Below are 26,886 nucleotides of genomic sequence, written 5' to 3'. Positions count from 1 at the left end.
AGGATAATATCCATACTCCTATAAGGAAGACCAGTTAAAATGGCTATTATTCAAATTTACGCACCAACCACCATGGTCAAAGATGAATAAATTGAAGATTTTTTACCAACTTCTGTAGTCTGAAATTGATTGAACATGCAATCAGGATGTATTGATAGTCACTGGTGATTGGAATGCAAAAGTTGGAAACAAAGAAGGATTGGTAGTTGGGAAATAGGCACTGGTGATAGAAACGATGTCAGAGATCGCATGATAGAATTTTGCAAGACCAATGACTTGTAAATACCTTTTTTCACCAAAATAAACAGTGGCTATGCATATGGACCTTGCCAGATGGAATACACAGGAATCAAATCGACTACATCTGTGGAAAGAGATGATGGAAAAGCTCAATATCATCAGTCAGAACAAGGGTAGGGGCCTATTGTGGAACAGAGCATCAATTGCTCCTGTGAAAGTTCAAGTTGAAGCTGAAGAAAATTAGAACAAGTCCACAAGACCCAAAGTATGACTTTGAGTATATCCCACCTGAATTTAGAGACTATCTCAAGAATAAATTTGAACACTAATGACTGGAGACCACATGAATTGTGGAATGACAATAAGGACATCATACATGAATAAAGCAAGAGGTTATTAGAAAGACAAGAAAGAAAGAAAAGACCAAAATGAATGTCAGAAGAGACTCTGAAAACTGCTCTTGAACGTCGAGTAGCTAAAGTGAATGGAAGAAATGATACAGTAAAGAGCTGAACAGAAGATTTCAAAGGGCAGCTCATGAAGACAAATTAAAATATTATAATGACATGTGCAAAGGCCTGGAGGTAGAAAACCAAAAGGGAAGAACATGCTCGGCATTTCTCAAGCTGAAAGAACTGAAGAAAAAATTCAAGCCTTGCGTTGCAATAGTGAAGGATTCTGTGGGGAAAATACTAAACAACGCAGGAAGCATCAAAAGAAGATGCAAAAAACACACAAGACTCACTGTACCAAAAAGAATTGGTCGATGTTCAACCATTTCAGGAGGTAGCATATGATCAAGAACTGATGGTACTGAAGGAAGAAGTCCAAGGTGCCCTGCAGACACTGGTGAAAAACAAGGCTCCAGGAATTGACAGAATACCAATTGAGATGTTTCAACAAACAGGTGCAGTGCTGGAAGTGCTCACTGGTCTATTCCAAGAAATTTGGAAGACAGCTCCCTGGCCAACTGACTGGAAGAGATCCATATTTATGCCTATTCCAAAGAAAGGTGATCCAACAGAATGCAGAAACTACTGAATATCATTAATGTCACACTCCAGTAAAATTTTGCCAAAGATCATCCAAATGCGGCTGCAGCAGTATATCGACCGGGAACTGCCAGAAATTCAAGCTGGATTCAGAAGAGGATGTGGAACAAGGGATATGATTGCTGATGTCAGATGGATCGTGACTAAAAGTGGAGAATACCAGAGAGATGTTTACCTGTGTTTTACTGACTCTGTAAAGGTATTCTACGGTGTGGATCGTAACAAATTATGGATAACATTGCAAAGAATGGGAATTCCAGAACACTTAATTGTGCTCGTGAGGAACCTGTGTACACAGATCAAGAGGCAGTTGTTCGAATAGAACAAGGGGATACTTTATAGTCAAGAAAGGTGTGTGTCAGGGTTGTATCCTTTCACTATACTTATTCAATCTGTACGCTGAGCAAATTATCTGAGAAACTGGAGTATATGAAGAACAGGGCATCAGGATTGGAGAAAGACTCATTAAAACCTGCGTTATGCAGATGACACAACCTTGCTTGCTGAAAGTGAAGAGGACTTGAAGCACTTACTGATGAGGATCAAAGACTCCAGCCTTCAATATGGATTACACCTCAACATAAAGAAAACAAAAATCCTCACAACTGGACCAATAAGTAACATCGTGATAAACAGAAAAGATTGAAGTTGTCAAGGATTTCATTTTACTTGGAACCACAATGAACACCCATGGAAGCAGCAGTCAAGGAATCAAAGGACACATTGCATCGAGCACATCTGCTACAAAAGACCTCTTTAAAGTGTTAAAAAGCAAAAAACGTTACCTTGAAGACTAAGGTGGGCCTGACCCAAGCCTAGTGTTTTCAATCGCCTCATATGCATGTGAAAGCTGGACGAAGAATCAGGAACACTGAAGAATTGATGGCTTTGAATTGTGATGTTAGCGAAGAATATCGAATATACCACGGACTTGCAAAAGCACGAACAAATCTGTCTTGGAAGAAGAACAACCAGAATGCTCCTTAAAAGCAAGGATGGCGAGATTACGTGTCAGATACTTTGGACATGTTAATCAGGAGGGATCAGTCCCTAGAGAAGGACATCATGCTTGGTAAAGTAGAGGGTCAGCAAAAAGAGGAAGATTCTCAATGAAATGTATTGACACAATGGCTGCAACAATGGGCTCAAGCACAGCAAGGATTGTGAGGATGGTGCAGGACCCGAAAGTGTTTCCTGCTGTTGCACATAGGGTCGCTATGAGTCGGAACCGACTCCAGGGCACTTAACAATAACAGCAACAACAAATCAGGACAAAGGTTCCTCCCTGAGTTAGCTCCGCCAGTTGCAAACTCCGTGGTGCTGGGGATGTTAAATGGAGTCAAGGATAGGCCCCTGACCCACTCTCCTCCTTTCCGGTGCTGTGTCCTGTTCTTAGTCGCCCCCTAGCGGCAAGCGCTCTGAGATCTGCAGGCGCACGGGTGAGCCGGGAGGAAAAGTGCTGGCAACAAAGGTCCCTGCAATGTAGAGGAGCCCTGGGCACCTCCGGATGCTTTGGCGGTTTGTGCCTCCTGGCACCAGTCTTGCTGCCCTGTGATCCAGCTTCTTAAACGCAGTCCTCACTTGGGGCTCCTCCTTTCCTCTTTCCGTTCAGTTTCAGGTCTTGCCGGCTGGCAGTCGGGGTGAGGGAGTCGCAGTACCCAGTTGTTACCTCCCGGTTTCAGGGCATAACTTCCATAAATTTAGAAAGGAGGGGCGCAAAAGAATCCTTGCTGTAGGAGGACTGTTATCATTAGATCCTACTGTCTGAAGAACCGAGGGGAGAGGGAATCCAGAAGAATCCCCTGAAATCCTAGTTTGCTTTTTTTTTTTAACCTTTGAGTCCACCCCTGTTTGTCCAAGATATTGATTTGCCACTTTACCGCCACATACTGAAGGTTGGAAATCTCCCCCGTGTTCCATTGTCCCCAACCCTCAAGTCCGGCAATGAGTAGTCCAGAAACTGGGACCGGGCTTACCTGCCCGAGGGCACAGTGGGAAGGACTCCCGTGGGCTCCGAAGGTGAGGACCTCTGCGTGTTGAGGGGAAATAAACTTATGATGGGGAGTTAGGGACCGGCAGAAGCTTCCCCACCTCTAGCTTCCAACCAAGGCATAGAAACTGCGTGACTTTCTGGTTCACACCTGATTGACAGGAGGAGGGAGTCGCGCCCAGAGGGCGGGGGTGGGCGTGTGGAGGCGGAGACAAAACCCAAACCACAAAGAAAGCCCGGGAGGGCTTGCCCTCCTGGACAATAGGGGTGGCGTCTGGCGCCACCTACCCCGTAAGGCTGCCTGGTGGGTTGGACGAGCTTGATGCCTTGAGGTGAGAGAGGAGTCCCGAGTGTACCCGCCCCGGCTGCTGCCTGCAAGGAGGGGGCGGGGAGGCCGGGGGCCCCGTGTGCCACTTACCCGGCAGCTTCAGCCTCACCCCGGGACTGGCTCCCGGTTTCCTCGCGGCTCCTCACCGAGGTCCGCCTCCTCCCCTCCCTCCCCTTCCCGCGCGTTGCCTCCGCCTTCTTTCTTTGCCTCCACCCTCATCCCCATCCCCGTTCAGATCGCTCAGTCTGCCCGAGCTCCGGATGTGGGCACCGGACAAGTGCACGGCGCTGCCACCCAAGATGGACAGTCGTTACACCAGCACTGCGGGCATCGGGGACTTGAAGCAGCTGAGCGCAGCCATCCCGGCCACGCGGGTGGAGGTCTCCGTGTCCTGCAGGTGAGGACGCAGCTCTTTCCCTCCCGCCTCCTACCCTCTTATCCGCCGGGAGGGTAGCGCTTGGCAAGCGCTTGTAGTACCCCCGAGGGTTTGCGCCGGGGAGAAGTTGCGTGTTGAGTGGGGAACACCCCAGTTGTGGGGCTGGATTCATCCCTGGCTGGAATGCACAGAGAGGGGGAGCGGGTACTAGAAGCGATTGGTGGGCTCCGGGACTTTTTCTTTTCTTTCTGGGAAATGCTGTAAAAGTTAGCTGGGGTATGTGACTCAGCTGCGGGAACCCCGGTCGCCGCCCACTTTACGAGACCTTTTTATGTCCCAAATCCGAGCTGGGTGGCTGGGTGATGACGAGGATCGAAGAGGACAGCACTGCCAAAAGTGCTCGTGACCGCTGAACGCAGTACCCCGGGACTCCCTCTGCTAGGCGTGTGCAAACGTGCTCTTTCCACAGTTGGCTCGAATCTCGGCTGCTTCCTCCCCACCCACTTCCTGGAGCCATCCAGCTGCTTTCCACCTCACCCTTCCGGGCTTCTACTGCTTTGTGCTTGGGTGGTAGGGATTTTGGCTCCAGCCCTGCTTGCAGACGATCCTTTGCCTTACTTAAGATCTGGGAAGGCAGTGTCCTCGCTGGGGCTGCAGGCTGCAGGGAGGGGGCAGGGAAGCCCGAAGCCCCGCACTTCTGCCTGCTGGTAAACACGTCTGAGTATCTTTTAACTGTAAGCACCCTTCTCAAGGACTGTAGATTTCAAACTCCTTCTGACGTTATTTGGGTCAGTTTCTGTATAAATGAAACTGCATAGTTATTATATCGGGCAAGATTTTGAGGAGGAGCCGGGAGTAGTACAGTAAATTATTGATAATGGCAATAGAAGGAAAGGCAAAATTTGCGAATTATATTGGTTCGGGAGTCAACTTTTCTAGGAGCCCACCCCTTGTTTGCGTACTTTAATTTCTCTTAGTGGAAAACTCTCCTTGCTTATATACGTCTGCCCCAAGATGTTTTTAATACTCTCAAATCCTCCTCTTCCTTTCCTTAGCAAAACCTGCCTCAAAGAAATCTATTAAACATGGGTAATTGTCAATATAAATAAATACTAACACTTAAAATGCCACCATCCCAGTGGTACTTGATTTTGCATTTTCACAAGACTAAGCCTAAAGCCAAAGGAATAAATTCTTTTTGTGGAAATTCAAGCACTAGCAACCCCAGTAGCAGTGTTATTTGGGGGGAGAGTCAGCCTTCAGCTATCCCTGAAACTATGTCACATGAGCACTTGCTGCCTCTTAAGGCTGACCTCAAACGTGGAAATAATAATGCTGATTATAATTGCTGACATTAAGCTCTCTTGCCTTATTGCAGGCACTGCTTTAAGTGCTGCCTGAGATCTCTGTCAATTGAATAGGTAAAGCCATGTAAAAAAAGAAAAACAACAAAAAACAAAAGCAACACTTAGACATTAATCTCTAGGCCTTTTTTTCCCCCTCTGAAACTAATTTTGGATGCTAGGGAGGTTATTGATATATACAGATAATACATAGCCCAAAGTCCAACACTTAATCTAGAGTTCTTATCCTCTGCTGAGCATACTGTCAAGTCTGAATGGCATGTGGCCTGTACCTGGAATGAATATAAAAAAAAAATGTTGCAAATCAAATCTGAAGTTCCCGTTAGCTTCTCTAGGGGTGATGAGGAAATTATACCATAGCTCTTCTTACCACCAATAGGGCCCACATTTATTTATTTAGATCCTTGTTTGCTATGGGTGCGATAGGATCCTTAAGCTAATTGGCTTAAGTCTGATTCGGCTTGCTACCTCAGACCCTAGAGATCCCCTCGTCCCAGGCTTTTTTCATATTGTTGCTTTGGTGTTTTGTTTGTAACTTTTAAGCTTTCAAATAGAAAACAATCCTGAAAGAGAATCCAAGTACTTCTAGTGTCAAACATCTTTTCTGGGTCTTTTGAGTTTAGTTTGTTGTTTAATTCAGAGTTGCTTCTGACTCAGCTTATGATTTATTCCTTGGTAAATGTGATGTAAAAAGCATCATTTGGGCAAACAGAAATATAATTGAACTCCCAGTTTGGGGCCTTTGGAATAGGTTCAATAGTTCTCGAAAAGGTGGGTTAATTTTGATTTTATATAGTTGAAAACTGAGTCTTCCAACCAAAGGAGCTAGTGTAGTGTGGGCTTTGGCATCATAGACCTAGGCACAAAATCTAGCTTTGTTACTTACTCTTGTTATCTTGGAGCAAGTTCTTACTTAACCTCTCTAGGCCTCCTTATTTCTAAAATAAGGATAATTATGTTACTTATCAGTGTTATGTTATTTGAGTGTTATCAGGGTTTAACAAAAAGATGTGTGATAAGTGCTTATGCAATGAGTGATACCAAAGAAAGTGCACAGAAGTGTTAGCTATTATTATAATATTGTAAATAGTATTTGTTGAATAAACATATATGATTCTGTTATGGGATTTTGTACGTGGTCTGTCTTACGAACTTCAGTAAATCGGTTAAACAAGACAAGGATAGAATCAACCTTGGGATCCCTGTTCCCTCTTTTTTTCTTCAGTGTGCCTAAAGAGCCTATTTCCTATTTCCTATGCTTGTGGGGATTTCACTTAGCAACAAGTCCCATAAATTGTAGTCCCCTCAGCCTTACTACTAGCAAGCACAAGCAGAGCAAGGAATTCCCTCGCCTTGCTATATCAAAGAGCTCTGATGATTTGCGGATGCTTAAAAAGCACCTCAGAAAGATGTAGGATGACCTCCTTTTACTGTCCCCAGTCTGAGCCTTTTTTTTTTTAAAGCTTTATAACATTTTTATCTTCAGTCGGGGAGGTGAGAAGAATCAGCAACTGAAGCTTGAAGCTAAATATAATTCATGGAAATCATTTTGTCTATTTACTCATCAAGTTTGGATATCTTTTACATGTCTAGCATTATGCCACGTTCCACGAGAAATTCAAGAGAATTCTCTTCTCTGAAAATGTACAATTGGGCTGGGAGATAACCATTACATAACACATGGCAAGGAAGGACTAAATGCAGAGGTGACTCTCCCACAAAGGGAAGGAAGAGGTCACTGTGGAACAGAGTGCTCTGGGGATGTACTACAAAGTGGAGAGGAAGCTGGAGGGGAGGACGTTTGGATTAGAGAAGGAACGATGTAATGGAGGTTTCATAGTAGATACAAGTGTTATGGATTGAATTATATCCCTCCCAAAAACTATGTTGTAAATCCTAACCTCTATACCTGTGGTTATAATCTCATTTGAGAGTGGGTTGTCTTTGTTATGTTAATGAGGCAGGATTAATGTAGGGTATATTTTGAATCAGTCTCTTGAGATATAAAAGAAAGGCACATGGAGATCTCCAAGGAATCAGGAAGGAGAAGCTGAAGAGGTAAAGACCTTCCTCCAGAGCAGAGAGAAAGAAAGCCTTCCCCTAGAGCTAGCATTCTGAATTCAGACTTCTAGCCTCCTAAACTATGAGAAAATAAGTTTCTATTTGTTAAAGGCATCCACTTGTGGTATTTCTGTTATAGCAGCATGAGATAACTAAGACAACACGCATGGTACAGTTAGGATGACTAGTACATTTTGCTGTATTTATGTAGAAGCATGCTCTTATTCTTAGACTTCTACCAATTATCTAGCTTTTCTTGCATTCACTTTTCTTTATTATACCAATTTGTAGATTTTTAGGTTGATTAGGGTAACTAAGGAGGAGACCTGGTGGCTCAGTGGTTAAGTGCTGTGCTGCTAACCAGAAGGTAGGAGGTTCAAACCCACCAGCTGCTCTGTGGAGGAAAGATGTGGCATTCTGCTTCCGTAAAGATTTACAGTCTTGGAAACCCTATGAGGCAGTTCTACTCTGTCCTACGACAGTGGGGTTAGGGTAACTAATTAACTGAACGTATCTGTAGTTGAAATGCTACAACATTAGAAGATAAAATAATAGCATTTATAAAAGTTCCTTTTTATTCTGAAAACAGACTATTATAGAACGAGGTACAACCAATAGGAAAAAGTAACATGTAGTAATCACCTGTTTTTCCTGGGGCTGTGGCTTTGTTACAGTATTTCTAACACATGATTTTGGTGATTTTTGCCATTTTTTCTGATTGAGAAATTAGCTTATCAATTACAAAAGCTGTGAAACCATTGTGTGTTTCTAGACTTTGCATGCAATTTATCAAATGAGAGTCATTTCACAGTAATGGCCCTATAATGATGATTAAAAAAGAAAACAACCAACCAAACCCGCTGCCGTCAAGTCGATTCCGACTCATAGCGACCCTATAAGACAGAGAAGAACTGCCCCATAGGGTTTCCAAGGAGCACCTGGTGGATTCACACTGCGGACCTTTTGGTTAGCAGTGGTAGCCCTTAACAACTACGCCACCAGGGTTTCCATGATGGTGACAAGATTGATTTTTAAATAGTAATGCAAAAGAAAGAAAATGAAGTACAAATTTGTCAAGCACCTACTTTGTGCCAAGCATTCTAAAAATACCTTCCTAACTTGGCTGTAACTCTTGCCGTCACATCCTACATGAACTCTGTGATTGAATGTAGTCCAATAAACATGCATTGAGTGCTTTGTTGTTTTTATTGGGTACTGTGAGTTGATTTTCAACTCATAGTGACCCTATGTGACAAAATAGAACTTCGCCGTAGGGTTTTCTAGGCTGTAATCATCACCAGAGCATATCGCCAGGTCTTTCTCCTGCAGAGCCTCTGGGTGGGTTTGAACCACCAACTTTTTGGTTAGCAGCAAAGCGTGGGGATTGCTTAACTGTTGTGCCACCAGGGCTCCTAAAACTCATGCTAGATAAATGTGGTTACAAAACATGAATAAGTATGGTCTCAAAGCGTGTGGTGTTACCTTAGCATACCAAATTCTTTTTGCCCCTATAGTTATGCACATGCTGCTTTCTCTGCCTTGAATCACCCTTTGTCCCTTCTCCTTTCTTCTTGATTAGGCTATGCTCCTTCTTCAAGACTTAGGTCAAATGTCTTCTCTCAGTATCTCCTTTCACAAGCTGGATTTTTCTGTACTCCCAAAATTGCTCATATGTACCAGTATCTTAAGTATATTGTAATTCTTTGTATTCTCCTGGAAGGCAAGTTTTATCTCTTTCATATATTCTGAGCTTGGCACAGAGTATGGACTGTATTTTTACACAAGTAATGCGTGCCTTCTGCGTTTGTTTGCCTGCGGCGTCCTCCCCCACCACTATGAGGTATTTTCTGGATGCCAATTTTTTTTTTTTTTTTTGGATGCCTCCCGGGGGAGAGTGCAGCTGGCAAATAAATGCAGAAAGCTCATGTTATTTGTGTAAAAATATGGTAGTCAATAAATGTTTACTACTTGAGTTCTCTAACAGAATTATCTGGTTTGGGGAGGTGGTTTTCCTTGATAAAATACAGACTCCCAGGCCTCACACCAAATTTACTGAATCAAAAATCTCTGGGACTGAGACCCAGGAACCTGAACTTTTAACAAGTTGCCCATTGCTTGCTATACATGCTAAAAATTTTCGTCTACTGGTTTGATAAGTAGGAGCCCTGGTGGCACAATAGTTTAAGCACTTGGCAGCTAACCAGGAGGTTGGCGATTTGAACCCTCCAGCCGTTCCACTGGAGAAAGATGGGCAGTCTGCTTCTGTAAAGATTTACAGCCTTGGAAACCCTATGGGGGCAGTTCTACTCTGTCCTATAGGGTCGTTGTGAGTCACAATCGACTCAATGGCAATGAGTTTGGTTTTTTGTTTGTTTGATAAATAAGTAAGTAAATGAGTCTATGGCTGTAGTCATGTGATCTGGGTTAGCAGTATCTGCTCTAAAGCATTACCCATTGCCTTCAAGTCATTTCTGACTCATGGTGACCTCATGTGTTACAGACTAGAACTGCTCCATAAGATTTTAGAAGGATACTTTTAAATGGTGTGCTGGAACTAGCTCATGTGGGCTTGCAACAGGAATATGTGATCTGGTTGTTAAATAAAGTGATTGTTCAAAATTAAATTATATAAACAAACAAATTTCATTAAATTATATTAAACACAAATTAAGAAATATCAAAAATTACCACTTCCTAATTATTTTACAACATTATGCTCTTTTTTTATCTGTGTGGTATAAATATTATAAACTTGTGTACTACTGCTGATTTCTTCCCAATTCCATGTTCAGTGACATCATGTTGGTATCTTGAAACTGGACATGGTGGAAGTATTTACACCATGAAAATTGGTAAATGCTACAAATCAGGGCTTACTGTATTGTTTTGTTGTTGTCTACATTTCAGAAAGCATTCTGTTGGAATCAGTGGGCTCTACGAAATGTACAGTAAAACATTATATATTATAGACATATTATATGTCTTATTATTGTAAGTTTTATGCTCAGCGACACATCTATTATATCAATATAATTTATAACAAATTTACATATTTTATATATAAAACCTGTTGCCGTTGAGTCAATTCCGACTCATAGCGACCCTATAGGACAGAGTAGAATTGCCCCATATGATTTCCAAGGAGTGGCTGGTGGATTTGAACGGTTGATCTTTTGGTTAGCAGCTGATCTCTTGACCACTGTGCCACGAGGGCCCCATTTTATATATACACACATACATATATATAGAGAGAGATAGATATAAATCAGTTGCCATCAAGTTGACGCCATCACATGGTGACCCCTGTGTGTCAGAGTAGAACTATCCTCCATAGGATTTTCAGTGGCTAAGTTTTTGAAAGTAGATCACCAGGCCTTTCTTTCGAGGTGCTTCTGCTTGGAGTCAAACCTCCAATCTCTTGGTTAGCAACCAAGGGAGATAAGTGTTTGCATTCTCTCTCTCTCCATATATGTAACCATTGCCTCTGAACTGATTCTGACTCTTAGCAACCCTATAGGACAGAGTAGAACTGCACGATAGGGTTTCTGAGGCTGTAAGTCCTTGCAGAAGCAGACTGCCACATCTTTCTCACACACACACACGCACGCACGCACGCACACACATGCATTTAGCTTTTATTTTTGGGGAACTTGTTAGACCTTTACCAGGATATCACTGCTTATAGGTCTTCTGTAAAAAGTAAAACATTATACAATGAAAAATTATTGTTGCTTTTAGATTGTCACTATTTAAAATGGTAGTGTCAAGTTCACCACTGTCTCTGGTCTTGCTTCTCTAGTGGAGGTAAGTAGGGTTGTGTGATCTTATAACCCTTGAATGGTTGTGACAGCACAACAATTTTGGTCTCATTTTAGTCCATGGTGGTTCATCTCTTAGACAGAGTTTACCTTTTTTTAGTCAGACAAAAATTTTGAAGACGGTATGTAAAACAGGTTTTCAAAAGATGTTGTTACCTGATTGATTATAATGCTGCTATAACTCAGGGTATTAGAATACCTGTTATTCTATTAATGAGACGTATGTCAGGTAAACCAACGGTTAAGTTGGCGTAGCCATAACATCCTATTCTTCTGGCTCTGCAGTTCCTTAGGTCCTGTGTTTCAAGATTATATTCACCCCATAGTGCTTTTGTAGACTTGTATTTGGGTTTGTCTTAGGAGTACCTGGTTGCACAAATGGTTTAAGTGCTGGGTTCGAACTCATCCAGAGGTGCCTCGGAAGAAAGGCCTGGCTATCTGCTTCTGAAAGGTCACAGCCATGAAAATCCTATGGAGCAGTTCTACTCTGACATATGTGTGGTCTACATGAGTCAGGATTGACTCAGCGGCAACTGGTTATTTGGTTTGTCTCAGCCCTAGAGTTTCCAGAAAATTTGTCCTAGGGGCATTTCTGGACTGTGAATTTGAAGTCTCAGTATGGGAATTACCCAGTCCCATCCTACCAGAAAAGCCTCGTTCACACTGTTCCTTCAGCTGCTCTGCATTTTTTTTCAAACTCATTGTTTTTTAATCATTTAGCGGAGACTCTAAAACAACCTTGGGATATGGAGAATGTGAATCTAGAAGCAATTCACGAAACGGCCCCACGGGAGAGGCTGGTAGCAGCTATGCTCTGTTAGGCATGTTATTTGTGGCATAACAGGCAGAAGCCTATTTGAATTCACTGAAGGCAGGGAAGAAAAACGATTCCTCTCAAGGAGAGTTTATTCACTTGTTACTCTGTCTTATAATAGTAACACTGGCTTATCAGAGCTAGTTTAGCTTAGCCTTGAAGGTTAGCAATATAGAGCTAGAGAAGCTCTACCACTTACTAGCTGCGAAACCTTGGGAAGTTACTTAATTGCTCAGTGCCTCAGTTTCCTCATCTGTAAAGTGAGCATAGTAATAACCCCTACCTCTTATATTTGCTTTGAGGGTTAAGTAAGTTAATACATGTAAATAAAACACTGCTTGTCACATTAGTTACCAAAAAAAAAAAAAAAAAACCAACCCATTGCTGTCGAGTCGATTCCACCTCATAGCAACCCTATAGTTAAGCACCCAGTAATTACAAAAGGATATAAACACAGAAATAAATATAACCCTCTATTCAATCAAACTGTGAACATTTAGTGCATTTCTCTCATTTATAACTTATTTATTGTGTCTCTGTATATATGTTTGTGTATAGATAGTATATATAAAGTGGTTGTGTGTATATATATAAATATATATACTGTGTACACACTGTATGTATAGTATAATGTATATAGTATAATGGTAACATAAGGAGCCCTGGTGGTGCAGTGGTTAAGTGCTCAGCGACTAACTGCAAGGTTGGCAGTTCAAACCCAACAGCTGCTCTGTGGGGAAAAAGATGTGGCAGTTTTCTTCAGTAAAGTTTACAGACTTGGAAACCTATGGGGCAATTCTACTCTGTCCTGCAGGGTCGCTGTGAGTTGGAAAGGACTTGACGGCAGTGGGTTCGGGTTTTAATGGTAAAATACTATGTTCTGTACAACTTAGCTCCTGTACTTTTCTCATAATATTACATCATCTTCATGATGTAATACTGCTGTGTTTAGTCTCTGGAATATAATCTTCCATGTCTGTGTAGTATTCTATTATATAGGTATACTATATTTATTTAACTTATCTCTTGTTTTCCAACATTTATTTCAAAAAGTTGCTATTCAGAAGAGCACTACAGTTGGGCTTTTTTATTCACCAACTTTTGACAATATCTCAGGTTTTTTTCTTGGTACAGATTTCTAGAGTTGAAGTTTTTAATAAGCTATCTTGTCAATGGGATTTTAATAGTTTGTTTTGGTTGTTTCTCCCCATTCCTTTTTAAATAACCAGAGTCAAGGTGGAACGATTGGCTATATATACCTTTCTTAATACTTTCATTCCTGTGAGAAAGTTGCATTTAGAGATTGAGAATTTGGGGCAGCAGAATATAGCAACAAGAAAATGGAATTAGGAGTCTAACAGATGTCTTTAAATCTCATTTTTATCCCTTTTTGTAATGCTATTTTGGGTAAGTTTTTAACATTTGGAATCTCATGTCCTAATCAGTAACATGGAAATGATTTAAAAACAAAATTTACAGGCTTGTTGGAGAATTAAAATGAAATAAAATCTATGACGTTCTCAGCACAGTACCTGCGGTAAGAAAAGCACTTAATAGCTGTTAGTCTTGTCCCAGTTTCTTCTGGGTATATTACTGTGTAGAGGAGGGGGGTACCCGTGTCTTGAGCAAATTTATAGTCAATCTGGGGAGCCATGCAATGCTAGGTGATAATTATAAAGCCACATGTTAAGGGCAATACATTATAGCCTAGGCTAAATATCCAAATGTAGAGGGGCTGTAGAATAAAACACTGGTCAAAAGGATGTGGATTTGGAAATGCAAACTCAATTTTTACAGATCCCCCCCCCACCCCCGTATGCCCATACACGACCAGACATGTGGACCTAATGGAGTTTGACAGGTAGAATGTACTCTAAAATAAAGTTTTAGGATGAAGGCACATTGTAGCACATTCTTGCATCTAAACAATAAAATCAATATTGACATTTAAGGCAGCTTTTTCAAGTTGGACATGTGTTAAAATGGACATGGGGCATATGACCACACAGGCAAACATTTATTGCCAATAATAAAATGAAGTTCAAAAGGTGCCTTGCCGCAATGGCCAGTGTTCACTGCCTGACACACACTACCTTAATAGTTTCAAACTTATGACACCATCAGTGTTAATTCCACCTCCAGCCAGGAACATTAGCAGCTACTAGGCATTCTTTTTCAAATTGCAATGCATTTTGTCACGTTTATTTTTGATTGTTCTAAACATCCTGAGGGAATCATCAGTTGATTTCTTGGAACACTGAAAAAACAAAATATCTGAGAGTCCCTGTTAAATATTTGTATTTATTAGACAGTAAAGGTATTCAAATGTAAGCTGTACTAATGAAGCCAAGGAGCTCTGGTGGCACAGTGGTTAAGAGCTCAGCTGCTAACTAAAAGGTTGGCAGTTCGAATCCATCAGCTGCTCCTTGGAAACCCTATGGGGCAGTTCTACTCTGCCCTATAGGGTCGCTGTGAGAATTGACTCGACGGCAACGGGGGTAATGAAGGCAAGAAATATGACAGTTTTCAACATTTGTTATATATTTTATTGAAATTAGTGTCAACATCTAACTTTGTCAGACAATGTGTAGTACACTTAACGTGCTAATTCATTCAGTCCTTTCAGCAATCTTGTAAACAAAGTGATATTATCCCCCATTTTACAGGAGAGAAAATTGGGATTCAGAGAAGTTAGGTAATTTGGCTAAAGTCACACATCTAGTAAGTGGCAAGGTTAAGTTTCTAAGTCATGTTTGTCTAATTCCTAATCATACTGTGTCATAATTCTTTATTTTAGCCTTAAAGGGTGGGTTCTTTCCTATCGGTATCAATGTGTTATTGACTGAAAAGAAATTACAAAACTAGGAACCCAATTACAATAGGTAATATCACAAAGAAATATTTCCCAGAGGAAGGGGAATATGGGATTCTTTTTTTTTTTGGTCTCTGATCCGTGAGAGCTATGAGTAGAGTGGTTTAGGTGAGTGGCATAAACTTTAACAATTTGCCATTTACTTTCCAAGTATTGATTCTTATCTCTGTTCTGCAGCTGAGTTACCAAATGTAGCTGTGGGATATTAAGTAATGAGAGAATTTATTTAGCTCGAAATCAGTAGGCAAGATGAGATGCTAAATGCTTGGGAAAGTGATGAGCTGGGCAAAGGAAAGGTAGAGGAGAATTAATTGAATTGACTATGTGATGTTCAGATTTACCAGTGGAGTTGGGAACTGACCTCAAGCCCCATCATTTCAGCCCACTGCTTTCTTAATACATGCTGGAGAGGTCACCATCTAACTTGCTAGGTTTTCAGTAATAATTATACGGTTGTCTTTCACAACCAGCATGTCCTTCAGAATTACATATTGAAAATGTCAGTACATTATTCTGAGCTGTGTGAATTGTGACATGAGTTTGTAAAAGTCAATATTTTCTACCTTGCTAATTTGCTGATATATATGTGTGTGTGTGTATGTATATAGCAAATGACATTAATTTTATTAAGAATTATCTCAAATGTCAGGGAGTATAATGAACTAGATTTTAGTATAATTGTCTTATCTTGTTACAACCAACACATTTCTCAGCCTTAGTTAGCATAAAAGGCATTCCTATAAGGCTCTTCTTCGTAAATGTACTTCTGTAAAGGGACTATCACATTATTTGTGTCTTTCTGGGTAATTGAAAGTAGCTTAGTAATTCTTCTTTAATGTCTTTAATAGGTTTTCATGTTTCCCATCGATAAAGCAAAGTATATGAGAGAGAGTTTGAGCAAGAGCTGGTGAAAGATTAAGCAGTATTTTAGAACTACACTAGAACAATAATTTTATTTACTAAGTCAATCTAAATTATCTATTTTGGACATAGCTTATTATCTGACTTATCCTGCTATCTTAGCTTTCAAATTAATTGTGGTAACAGAGATATTAGAAAGCTGATTGCAATTGATTTTTATGCCAGCAATTTCATTCAAAGCCTCTTTGTAGACATTGGGAAAAGGAGGCATAATCAATATTACGTTATTAGTGAACTTTTCTCTTAATTGATAATTTAAATTAGTGAATTTTAAAACAGATTTTGAGAGAAGTTGGAAATATACTAGCTAAAGGATGATTGATTTTCAACTCACAAATGTCTTATAATTTAAATTATTTCAATTTCTTTGTTGAACCATTTTTTCACTTGAATGTCATTTATATGACTACTTTCTTTCTTATGAAATGTTTCAGCAGAGGGTAGTAGAAAAGCCCAGGCTTTCATTCTGCTTCTGATACTCGCTCTGTGATCTTTGACAAGTGTGCCATTTCTCTGGGCCTTAGTTACTATAGAAAAGTTGGGTCCTTGGTCTAGATGACCAGTGATGCCATTTGGAGCTTTATAATGAAACAAAATGTGGACATGCTCTGGTTTAAGGAAATCTTGTGATTATCAGTGCCCATTTGCAAACTAGCTAAACCAAGTGACAATCTATATGTTTAGTAGACAAAGAAACCAAAGGATTTTTTACCTTTTAAAACATTCATCTCAAAATGTCTTTTAAATTCCTCTAGTGCATTTAAAATAATATCGATTTTAAAATTTTAATCATAATAACTTTTTCAATAATACACATATGGAGAAGAAGGAAATACAATCCTATGAATAGTTTTGTTCTCGTTGTAGTTGGTTGCCACTGAGTCAGCTCTGATTCATGACAACCCCGTGCATAACTGAGTGAAATGTTGCCCTGTCCTGTGCCATCTTCATCATTGTTGGTATGTTTGAGTTAATTGTTTTGGCTATTGTGTCATTCCATCTTTTTGAAGATTTCCCTCGTTTTCACTGACCCTCTACTTTACCAAACTGGGTGTCCTTTTCTAGCGATTGGTCTTTCATTTTTGATGACTTCTAATTTTCCTTGATTCATGTTTCGTACATACTTCATCAGCAAATGAAGGTCCTGAAGGCTTTACTCCATTCATGTCACTAAGGTGGACTCTACTTTGAGGAGGCAGCTCTTCCTCAGTTGTATTTTGAGTGCCTTCCAACCTGAGGAACTCATCTTCCAGCACTGTATCAGACAATGTTCTGTTGTGATCCGTAAGGTTTTCATTGAGTGATTTTTGAAAGGAGATTGCCAGGCTTTTGTTTTTAGTCTGTCTTAGTCTGGAAGCTCTGCTGAAACCTGTCCGCCACGGGTGACCCTGCTGGTGTTTGAAATATGATGGTATAGCTTTAGGACCATGGTAAGTTATTTATCATCTTTGAGTTTTTTTCTTATTTAATAAATGAAAATTATGTTGTTCAGGCAGTGAGTGAAGAAAAAGTAATAAAGTATGATATTAATATATGAACATTTAGAAAACCTTAATTTCTCCCAACAGAGTATAAATTTGTTGCCATATTACACATGATTTTATAGACAAGGGCTCTTAAACATTTGTGTATGGGACTTTGAAAACTTAGGCCCTAATTCTAGTGTCTGAGATTTTTAAGAGATACTAAGATTTCTCGTGCCAATCTCTTGCTACTTCAAAGTCCTCATTTCACATAATACTCTCCCAAAGGGGTGTCAAATTCTGCTGTTGCTCTTCTAGTTTTTACCGTCAACAGGGATGTATTACTAGCTTTGTTCATCTTGGAAATGAGCAGCATTTGATGTTAATAGATATCTGTGCCTTTCTTCCATTTACTTTTATAATATGTTACTTTTCCCCCATTTATATCTTTGTGGCAAATACTGAGTTTACAGTAGAGATGACAAGTGGGTTCTATCTTATATACTAACTCGGATCAATTGTTGGTAAGTGCTGGCTGCCTGAAGTAGTCTCTAGAAGATTCTGAGAGACGTCCGGGCTTTGTCAAAAAGACTGCTCTAGTTGACTTTTGAAATAAATAAACCGATAATGTGTGGAATGCACGCTGTTAGTTCTTCATCCTTTATACCCAAGTATAAATTCAGCTACAAAAAGGAGAGAGTCAAGAATGGTAAGGCGGACGGTGAAACACTACTTTCTACATTTTAGGGTGAAGAACTCAACATTTCTGAGGCTAAATTTATCAGGATAAAACTGGGAACTGGAGAGAAGGAAGATAACAACTTGTTTTCCTGTGCACAAGTTAAAAACGAGCACATTTTCTGAAGTCAAGTTACCATCCATAAATCATGTCATTTCTTCTACTTTTCTGGCTGTTAAGTTTTGTTGGATTGCCTAAGTAATTTCGTAAATGCTTGTAACATTGCTGAAATATCTAAGTGCTCAGTTGATTATATTTAGCCTAAAATGTTACATCATGCCTGATTACATCTAGTCTTTCCAGAGACGCAGACCTCATTAGTAGTCGTAATTGTTGTTGTTGTTTTTAGTTGCTGTTGAGTCGGCCCCAGGCTCATGGCGATTCCATGCACAACGGAATGAAACACTTCCTGGTCTTGCACCATCCCCATGATTAGTTGTGAATCTGACCATTGTGATCCATACAGAAAAATTTAAAAAACAAAATTATAAAATCACTTTGTTTCAAAGAGAGCAATAAATAGGTGAATTAGTTTAGTACGTGATGATGATGGTGGTGATGATGATGAAGATAATGATTGATGTGCGTTTCCGGCACAGATAAAATGCTGTGACATTTAGAATGACATCATTGAGTGGTTATATTCATTTTTCTTTTGGGGTGTAACAAATGGTGTGGTGGCATCTGATTTCCTCTAACTTCATGAAGGGGAGAGACTCACCATCAGCATCAGCCTATCACTGATTCCCATGAGGTGGAGGTCAGACATATCTCCACTCTCCAACCTTTTTACCAATTCTGAAACCAGCCATCCCTCCAACAGCACTTTCTACTTCTCTGCTGGGATCGTTAATTCATTGCGATGGCCACACAGAACTCACAGACAATACTTATAATTATGGGGTTTATTAGGGAAGTTAAAAGGTTTACAACCCAGGATCAGGATCAACAGACTACAACTCGGAATCAGGATCAGGAAGCATGTAGACAAAGTCTCCCTTCTTCAGTGAAGGACATTTGTCTCAGCTCCTCTTGGCCTTGCAGGGCTCCTGTCAGCCCCCTGAGGACAGGCTCTTCTTGGCCTCCTTAAAGACAGGTTTCCTCTCTTGGTCCTTGGCGCCCGAGTCTGGACTCTACCCTGCTCGGGCAAGTGTTACTAAGCTCTTTAGCTCTGCCGATAAGTGCCCAGAGGCACCCCACTCTGCCAGGAAGCCTCCTGCCCAAAGGCAATCAGCTCTCTCCCTCCATGGGTTAGCCAGCCTAGCTCCACTGTAAAGTGCCCGAAGGCACCCTACTTCGCCAGAAAGTCTCCTGCCCAAAGGCTGTCTGCTCTCTCTCTTTGTGGGTCTGCATGCCCACTGTAGCTGCCTTGTTCCATGGGCCAGTAAGCCCACTGTGCCATCTTGTGCTGGTTTTCTGGTTCTACTGCTGCTGTTTCTCTACTGCTACTTCTCACTGTCTTGCACCATGTCTGGTGTTAAAGCTCCTCTCTCTCTATCTCTTGAGTCTAGGAGGTTCTGAGTGTAGGAACTCTGGGTGCAAAGGACTCGCCTTACTCCTGGCTCTTTTCTCTTAATGGTAGTGAGGTCCCCTCTTTTGCTTCTGGGATTGGCTCCCTTTAAGCCCAGTGGGATGACAAAACTGACCAATCACCTCATAAGGGTTAAATACACCTTATTTGCATGGTACCCCCCCTGAAGGGTTCCACGTACCTTATTTGCATTATTAGCAATGCTGTCCAACCCCTTGGTGTGGACCACAAGCACCTTATGTGCATAATCCCACCCAGTCATTTTGTAGGAGTCACAAGACCATGCATCTCTAGAACGGCCATACTAAGTAATTCACTGCACCGTAGGGGGCATGGTTTAAACCAGTTATTTCAAAAGAAAGAATCATTAAAATTGCCTTGAAGGTTTTTCAAACTACTTATGGGAACTCCTGAAAATTCCAGTTTGTTACCCTATGAGGAAACTAGTCTTCCTGCCATCTCCTCTGTGCCCCCTGTCTACCTCAGTAGAAACTGTATCTAGTTGTGTCTCAAATCCCGACTTCCTGACTCTTCTACATCATCTATTTAACCTCTCCGACAGAGTCCAGGCCTTCCTCACTCCTGCGGAGACCATGGCGCAAGGTCATTGACTCATTTAACTTCATCTTGCTCTCACCAGCCCTCTCTGCCTTGCCATGAATCCTGCACATTGGGCATCTAGAGACCTTTTCAAACAGGGCTAGCACAATCATACTACTCTCTTGGTTAAAATCCTTTAATTGCCTATGTAAAAGTTCATCAGAGTTCTCCAAAACCTGACCCTGGCCTTGCTTTCCAGAGTCATCTGTCACCCTCCATGTCCTGTCCCCCTCACTCTCTCTGCCATCCCCTTTACACTCTGCTAAACTGTAAGCCATTTCAGACCACTTGCATTTCCTGAGAGAACTATGATGCTCACACCTTGGTTCTCTGTGCTGGAAATAATTCTCCCTCACTTTTTCATTTTCCCTGGCGGACTCTACTGATAGTTCAAGCATCACTTTTACTACGAAGATTTCCTGATTCTTCAGATCAAAAAAAAAAAACAAACCAAACCCATTGCCGCTGAGTCGATTCCAACTCATAGCAACCCAGTAGGACAGAGTATAACTGCTCCATAGGGTTTCCAAGGGTGTAAATCTTTAGGGAAACAGACCACCACATCTTTCTCCCAAGGAGTAGCTGATAGGTTCAAACCCCTGACCTTGCAGTTAGCAGCTGAACGCTTAGCCACTGCACCACCAGCGCTCCTAACTCTCTACTGCTGTACTCTGCAGTGAATGTATCATACATGTTGCACATTTTACTGCACATATTTGTTTACATGTCTGTCCCCTTAATGCGATATAAATAATGTAGGGCCAGGAGCCCATGTGTTCATATCACATTCCTCACCAACAAATTCATTTCTTGGCACTTAGTAACTTACTGCTTGTTGAGTAAACATTTGAAAGAATGTTGTTGTGGTTAGTTGCCATCAAGTTGATTCTGACTCATGGCAACCCCATTTGTGCAGAGTAGAACTGCTGTATACGGTTTTCAAGGCTATGACCTTTCAGAACCACATTGCCAGGCCTTACTTCCGAAGTGCCTCTGGGTGGGTTTGAATCACCAACCTTTTGGATAGTAGCCCAGTACTTAACCATTTGCACCACCCAGGGACTCCTGAAGAGTGTTCCAAAAACAAACCAAACTTGTTGTCGTTGAGTAGATTCCTACTCATAGCAACCCCATAGGACAGCGTAGAACTGCCCCATAGGATTTCCAAGGAGCAGCTGGGTGAGTTTGAACTGCTGAACTTTGGATTAGCAGCCAAGTGCTTAGCCACTGTGCCACCAGAGCTCCTTGGTGTGTACTCAGTAAGTGGGAAATTGGTGAATGGAAACCATGACTGGAAGGCATAGAGGCAAGAAAGAGTGCTGTATCAATCGAGTTGAAAAAAAAAATCATTGAATAAGGCAGGATGGAGGATATATAACTGGACAATCACCTATGCCCATTTCACTTGATTATTTCTTAGTATTTGCAAAACTGTCTGTAGGCAGGGTTTGTAGTTGCTACAGCAATTTTGTTTGTTTGTTTTGGATCTGTTTATGGATGAATACTTTGAGTCTGGGGCACATTGCTGGTCTGGTTACCTGTGACCAGGATAACAGATACATATTAGGAAATTATTTTCAGTTTCCTTATCCCAGCTGGTTATTTATGTTTATAAACAAATTTTCTTTCCACATTAATTCCTTCTTTCCAAATTCTGTTGTTGATACTGCAAAGCTCAGAATTCTCTTAGGTACATTTGGATTATTCAAAGATCTGTATCCCAAAGAAATTACAGGAAATATTGTTTACACTTTGGAGAATAAAAATAGAACCTGACAACCTAGCCCTACCTTTACAGCTGCATTGTTTGTCTCGTTGGCATACAGATGTATTGATCGATAAATCTTAAAGAGAGCTGACTCAAGACAACCCTACACATATAAAGATTTTCTTTCGAAAGGTTGAGCATAGAGACTGGCGTGGTTTTATTTTCCCCCTCTGTCATGGATTGAATTATGTCCCCCAAAATATATCAACTTTTGGCTACACCATAATTCCCAGTATTGTGTGATTGTCCACTATTTTGTCATCTGATGTGACTTTCCTGTGAGTTGTAGATCCTACCTCTATGATGTTAATGAGGCAGGATTAGAGGCAGTTATGCTAATGAGGCAAGACTCAATCTACAAGATCAGGTTGTGTTTCAAGTCAATCTCTTTTGAGATACAAAGGAGAGAAGAAAGCAGAGAGAAAGGGGGACCTCATACTACCAAGAAAGCCGAGCCAGGAGCGTGCATCCTTTGGACCCAGGGTCCCTGCCCTGAAAAGCTCCTAGACCAGGGGAAGATTGATGACAAGGACCTTCCTCCAGAGCTGACAGATAGAGAAAGCCTTCCCAGGATTCCAGACCCAGGATGTTTGTATCAGGGACTTGTCTTTGAATCTGGGTCTCCAATAGAGCTCCACTCTCTTGCGCTCCTGCTGAACTTTTCTGCCATCCAACATGAGCTGGGGCCAATAGTACATTTTCATAGCGAAATCATGACAATTCCATTTTCATTTTCCCGGGAGGCTCTGTAACCAAAAAAAAAAAAAAAGTTGCCATTGAGTCAATTCTGATTCATAGCGATCCTATAGGACAGAGTAGAACTGCCCCGTGGGGTTTCCAAGGTTGTAATCTTTACAGAAGTAGACTGCCACATCTTTCTCTCATGGAGCAGCTGGTGGGTTTGAACCACTGACCTTTCGGTTAGCAGGCAAGTGCTTAACCACTGCACTACCTGGGCTCCTTGGAGGCTCTTTCACCCCTTTGAATTCCATGGATGTAAATAGAAACTTTGCAGGAGCAGCCTTACCCACAAACCATGTGAGCCTTAGGCTCATATCAGACTACGAATTATTCCCCTATTTCCTTATCTAGTGTTTACTATGTGCTGGGTGCTGTTCTAGGTGCCTTATCTATACCTACTCATTTACTCTCCAAACAACTCTGTGAGGTAGATACTACTATTATCTCCTTTTACAGATGAGCAGCTAGTCAGCAGTGGAATAGATGGTTTCTAAGTCTATACTTCTAATCACTGTACTGTTCTCCTTTTTGCCATTTAAATGGTTTAGGATATTATGTGATTTGGAATCCAACCTTTCTAATCAATCGTCATTTGATGGATACTTAGTTTTTCCCAAGTTTCCTTAATTACAACAAGAGAAAAATGTCATTGTGTGTACCTCTTTTTTTTACTTTTATGCTTGACAGCCTAGACTAACTTTCCAGAAAGTAGATTGGCATATCACAAAGAATGCACATTTTCCAGTTTGATGAACATTTTTAAACTCTGGAAACCATACTCAAATTCCTACCTGGTTTTATGAGAATATCAGTTTCCCCACAGGCTCTCCAGTATTAGTAAAGTGCCTATCTTTTGTTTGTTTTTTTGTTTCTATCTGCACAAACCTCCTTTTTTAGAACATTGATTTTCCACCACAACATTCACAAGGTTTCATCATGAACTTTTATGTTAACATGGCTTATGAGGTCCAGCATGAGTGGGCTGTCTGCGTCTTTATCCCAGTTTATATGAGCTTCCCATTTTCTGGTCTTAGTCTTTGTGCTTGTTATGCTCTCTGCCTGGAACACTCTGCCACCAGATCTTCCTACACCTGCTTCCTTTTACTAGGCTTAAATGTCACCTCCTCAGAAAGGCCTTCCTTGTAGTGAACCTCCAAACCACTCTTTCACGTCCCTCAATGTTAATGTCTCTACTATTAACACCGACAGAAATGTAATTGCCTATCTATGAATTGTATCTCTTCTTTCTTATATAAAATGAACTCATTAGGACCAGATCTTTGCCTCTCTCATACACAGCTCTGTCCTTCGTGCCTAAAACAGCACCTGGCACATACATAGATGTTCTATAAATATGTGATGAAAGAAAGAAGGAATGAATGAATATTTTTGAATGAATGAAACAGAGGGGGACACCCTATCAAGCTCACCAAATTCATGAGATTTGCTAATTGTAATGAAATTAAAAAAAAAAAAAAGATGGTAGTCCCTTCTTGAGTACTAGAATTATTAAATGTAAAGTTTGCGGACTCTAGGCATCCTTGTTTTCTACCATGAGGACCAGAGAAGTAGAGGTAGTTTAAAAAAAAAAAAATGAAGTAGAAAGTAGATGCACACAGAGAGACAGTCTTGATGTTTGTGTCCCTGTTTTAGTTCTTACCAAAGAGTCGGCTATCGTTCTGACTCTGGGCTTCATGAAACATCTCTGTATTTTCACAGTAAATTTTCCTCTTTTTTGTTACTTACAACCAAATGACTTTGCAGCTAATTTTTTTTTTTTTTTGCCTATATTGCAGGATAATACTATCTTATTTATTTTGTTGGCATATCATTGGTTATTATTGAAGATGAATGTCATTATGTATACTCAGTGACCAACTGCATTTCTTCTCTTATAAAATACTTATTCATGTCCTTAGCCCATTTCTTTCTGGATGCTTATATATTTTTTCTCATTAATTTTTGAGAACACTTTGTGTATTTATAGCCTTGACTTTTTATTTATCACATATGAAACAAACATTGTATTTTAGCTTTAATTATTATATCATCTTCTATATAGAAGTTTAACATGCATTTATTATCAAATCAGTTAATCTTTTCTCTGGGCTTTGTTTAAAGGTTGAAAAGTATTCTTCATGCCAAGATTTTAAAAATAGTGTTTTACATTTTCTTCCACTCTTTTCTAATCTGTTGGTGTTGGTGTCATGTTGTCTGTAATTTAATGTATTTCCGCAGAGACAGTGTCATATAGTTATGCGTGTTAGACTGTGGTGCAAAATCGGAAGTATCTTAATCAGAACTGCATACTCTGGATGTGGTGGATTAGCATTTGAAGTCTAATCAGGAGCCCATATTCTGGAAGTGGCTACTTCAGGCTGTTACACTATCTTCTTCTTGATCAGCACCACAGGATTTTGTAATTGCTGTTGTGGATGTTAGAAGTAACTTTTTTTACTTGGTGGAATATGTGGTGATCAGATAAGTGGTTGAGCACTTCATACCCATGTGGATAGCTATAATCAAAAAGACAGACAATAACAAATGTTGTCAAGAATGTGGAGAAACTGGTTCCTTCAGACATTGCTGGTGGGAGTGTAAAATGGTGCAGCCACTTTGGTAAAGAGTTTGGCAGTTCCTCCAAATTTAAACATAGAGTTTACATATTGTTGTGTGCCACTGAGTTGGTTCCAACTCACAGAGACCCTATAGGACAGAGTAGAACTACCTCATAGGGTTTCCTAGGCTGTAATATTTATGGGAGCAGATCGCCAGGTCTTCTTTCCCGCAGAGCTGCTGGGTGGGTTTGAACTGCCAACCTTTTGGTTAACAGCCTAGTACTTAACTGTTGCGCCACCAGGGCTCATTAGAGTTAACATAAGACCAGTAGTTCTACTCCTTGGTTTCTATCTTTGAGAAATGGAAACTATGTCCATACAAAAACTTATACACTAATGTTCATAGCAGCATTATTCATAACAGCCAAAAAGTGTAAACAGCCCTAGTATCTATCAACTGAAAAACCAAATGTGGCATATCCATACAGTGGAATATTATTTGGCAATAAAAAGGAATGAATTACTGATAAATTCTACAAAGTGGATGAAACTTGAAAGTATAGCATGAGCCATGGTGACACAGTGGTTAAATGTTCAACTACTAGCCAGAAGTTGGCAGTTCAAATCCACCAGCCTCACCTTGGAAACCCTGTGCGGCGGTTCTGCTCTGTCCTATAGGGTCACTGTGAGTTGGAATTGACTTGATGGCAGTGGGATTTTTTTTTTTTTAAATGCCAAGTGAAAGAAAACCAAAAAACCAAACCCTTTGCTGATGAGTTGACCCCATATTTTATAGAGTAGAATTACTCCATAGTGTTTTCTTGGCTGTAATCTTTACAGAAGCAGATCACCAGACCTTTCTTCTGCAGTACCACTGGGTGGGTTCAAACTGCCAGCCTTTAGGTTAGTAGTTGAGCACAAACCATTTGCACCACCCAGGGACCTTAAGTGAAAGAAGCTAGTCACAAAAGACCACATATTATATGATCCCATTTATATGAAATATCCAGAATCAGCAAATCCATAGAAACAGAAAGTAGATTAGTGGTCATCAGAGACTGGGGGCAGAGTGTAAGAAAAGACCACTTATGGGTACAGGGTTTCTTTTGGGAGATGATAAAATATTTTAAAATTAGATAGCGGTTATGGTTGTACAAAGGAGCTGTGGTGGCATAACAGGTTAAGCACTTGGCTGCTAACTAAAAGGTTGGCTGTTTGCATCTAAGATACTCCACTGGTCTCCTCCCTTCGGGAACAAGAGAGAATGAAGAGAACAGGATACAAGGAAAAGATTAGTCCAAAGGACTAATAGACCACAGCTACCAAGGCCTCCACCAGACTGAGTCCAGTACAGTTAGATGGTACCCGGCTACCACCATTGACTGCTCTGACCGCGATCACAGCAAAGGGTTCTGGACAGAGCTGGAGAAGGAAGTAGAGCAAAATTCTAACTCACAAAAAAAAGACCAGATTTACTGGCCTAAAGGAGACTGGAGAAACCCCGAGAGTATGGCCCCAGACACCCTTTTAGCTCAGTGGTGAAGTCATTTCCGAGGTTCACCATTCAGCCGGGAAGTGGACAGCCCCATAAAACCAAATGAGACTAATGAGGCACAGCAGTCCAGGGACAAGGGCCAGAAGGCAGAAGGG

At 40.8% G+C, this 26,886-nt stretch overlaps 1 protein-coding gene across 1 annotated transcript in view; it reads left to right on the top strand.

Moving 5' to 3' along the window:
• The first annotated feature begins 3,827 nt into the window (after positions 1-3,827).
• The window catches only part of CPNE8 (copine 8), a 255,234-nt gene continuing 232,175 nt past the window's right edge, over positions 3,828-26,886 (top strand). The window contains exon 1 of the mRNA XM_004390125.1: positions 3,828-4,007. Coding sequence (XP_004390182.1) covers positions 3,871-4,007 — 137 coding nt within the window. The 5' untranslated portion in view covers positions 3,828-3,870. The remainder of the gene's footprint in view (positions 4,008-26,886) is intronic.

The sequence above is a fragment of the Trichechus manatus genome, unplaced genomic scaffold (assembly GCF_000243295.1).
Source record: "Trichechus manatus latirostris isolate Lorelei unplaced genomic scaffold, TriManLat1.0 scaffold00285, whole genome shotgun sequence".
Classification (NCBI taxonomy): Eukaryota; Metazoa; Chordata; class Mammalia; order Sirenia; family Trichechidae; genus Trichechus; species Trichechus manatus.
This window is presented reverse-complemented; position numbering and strand designations above follow the sequence as displayed.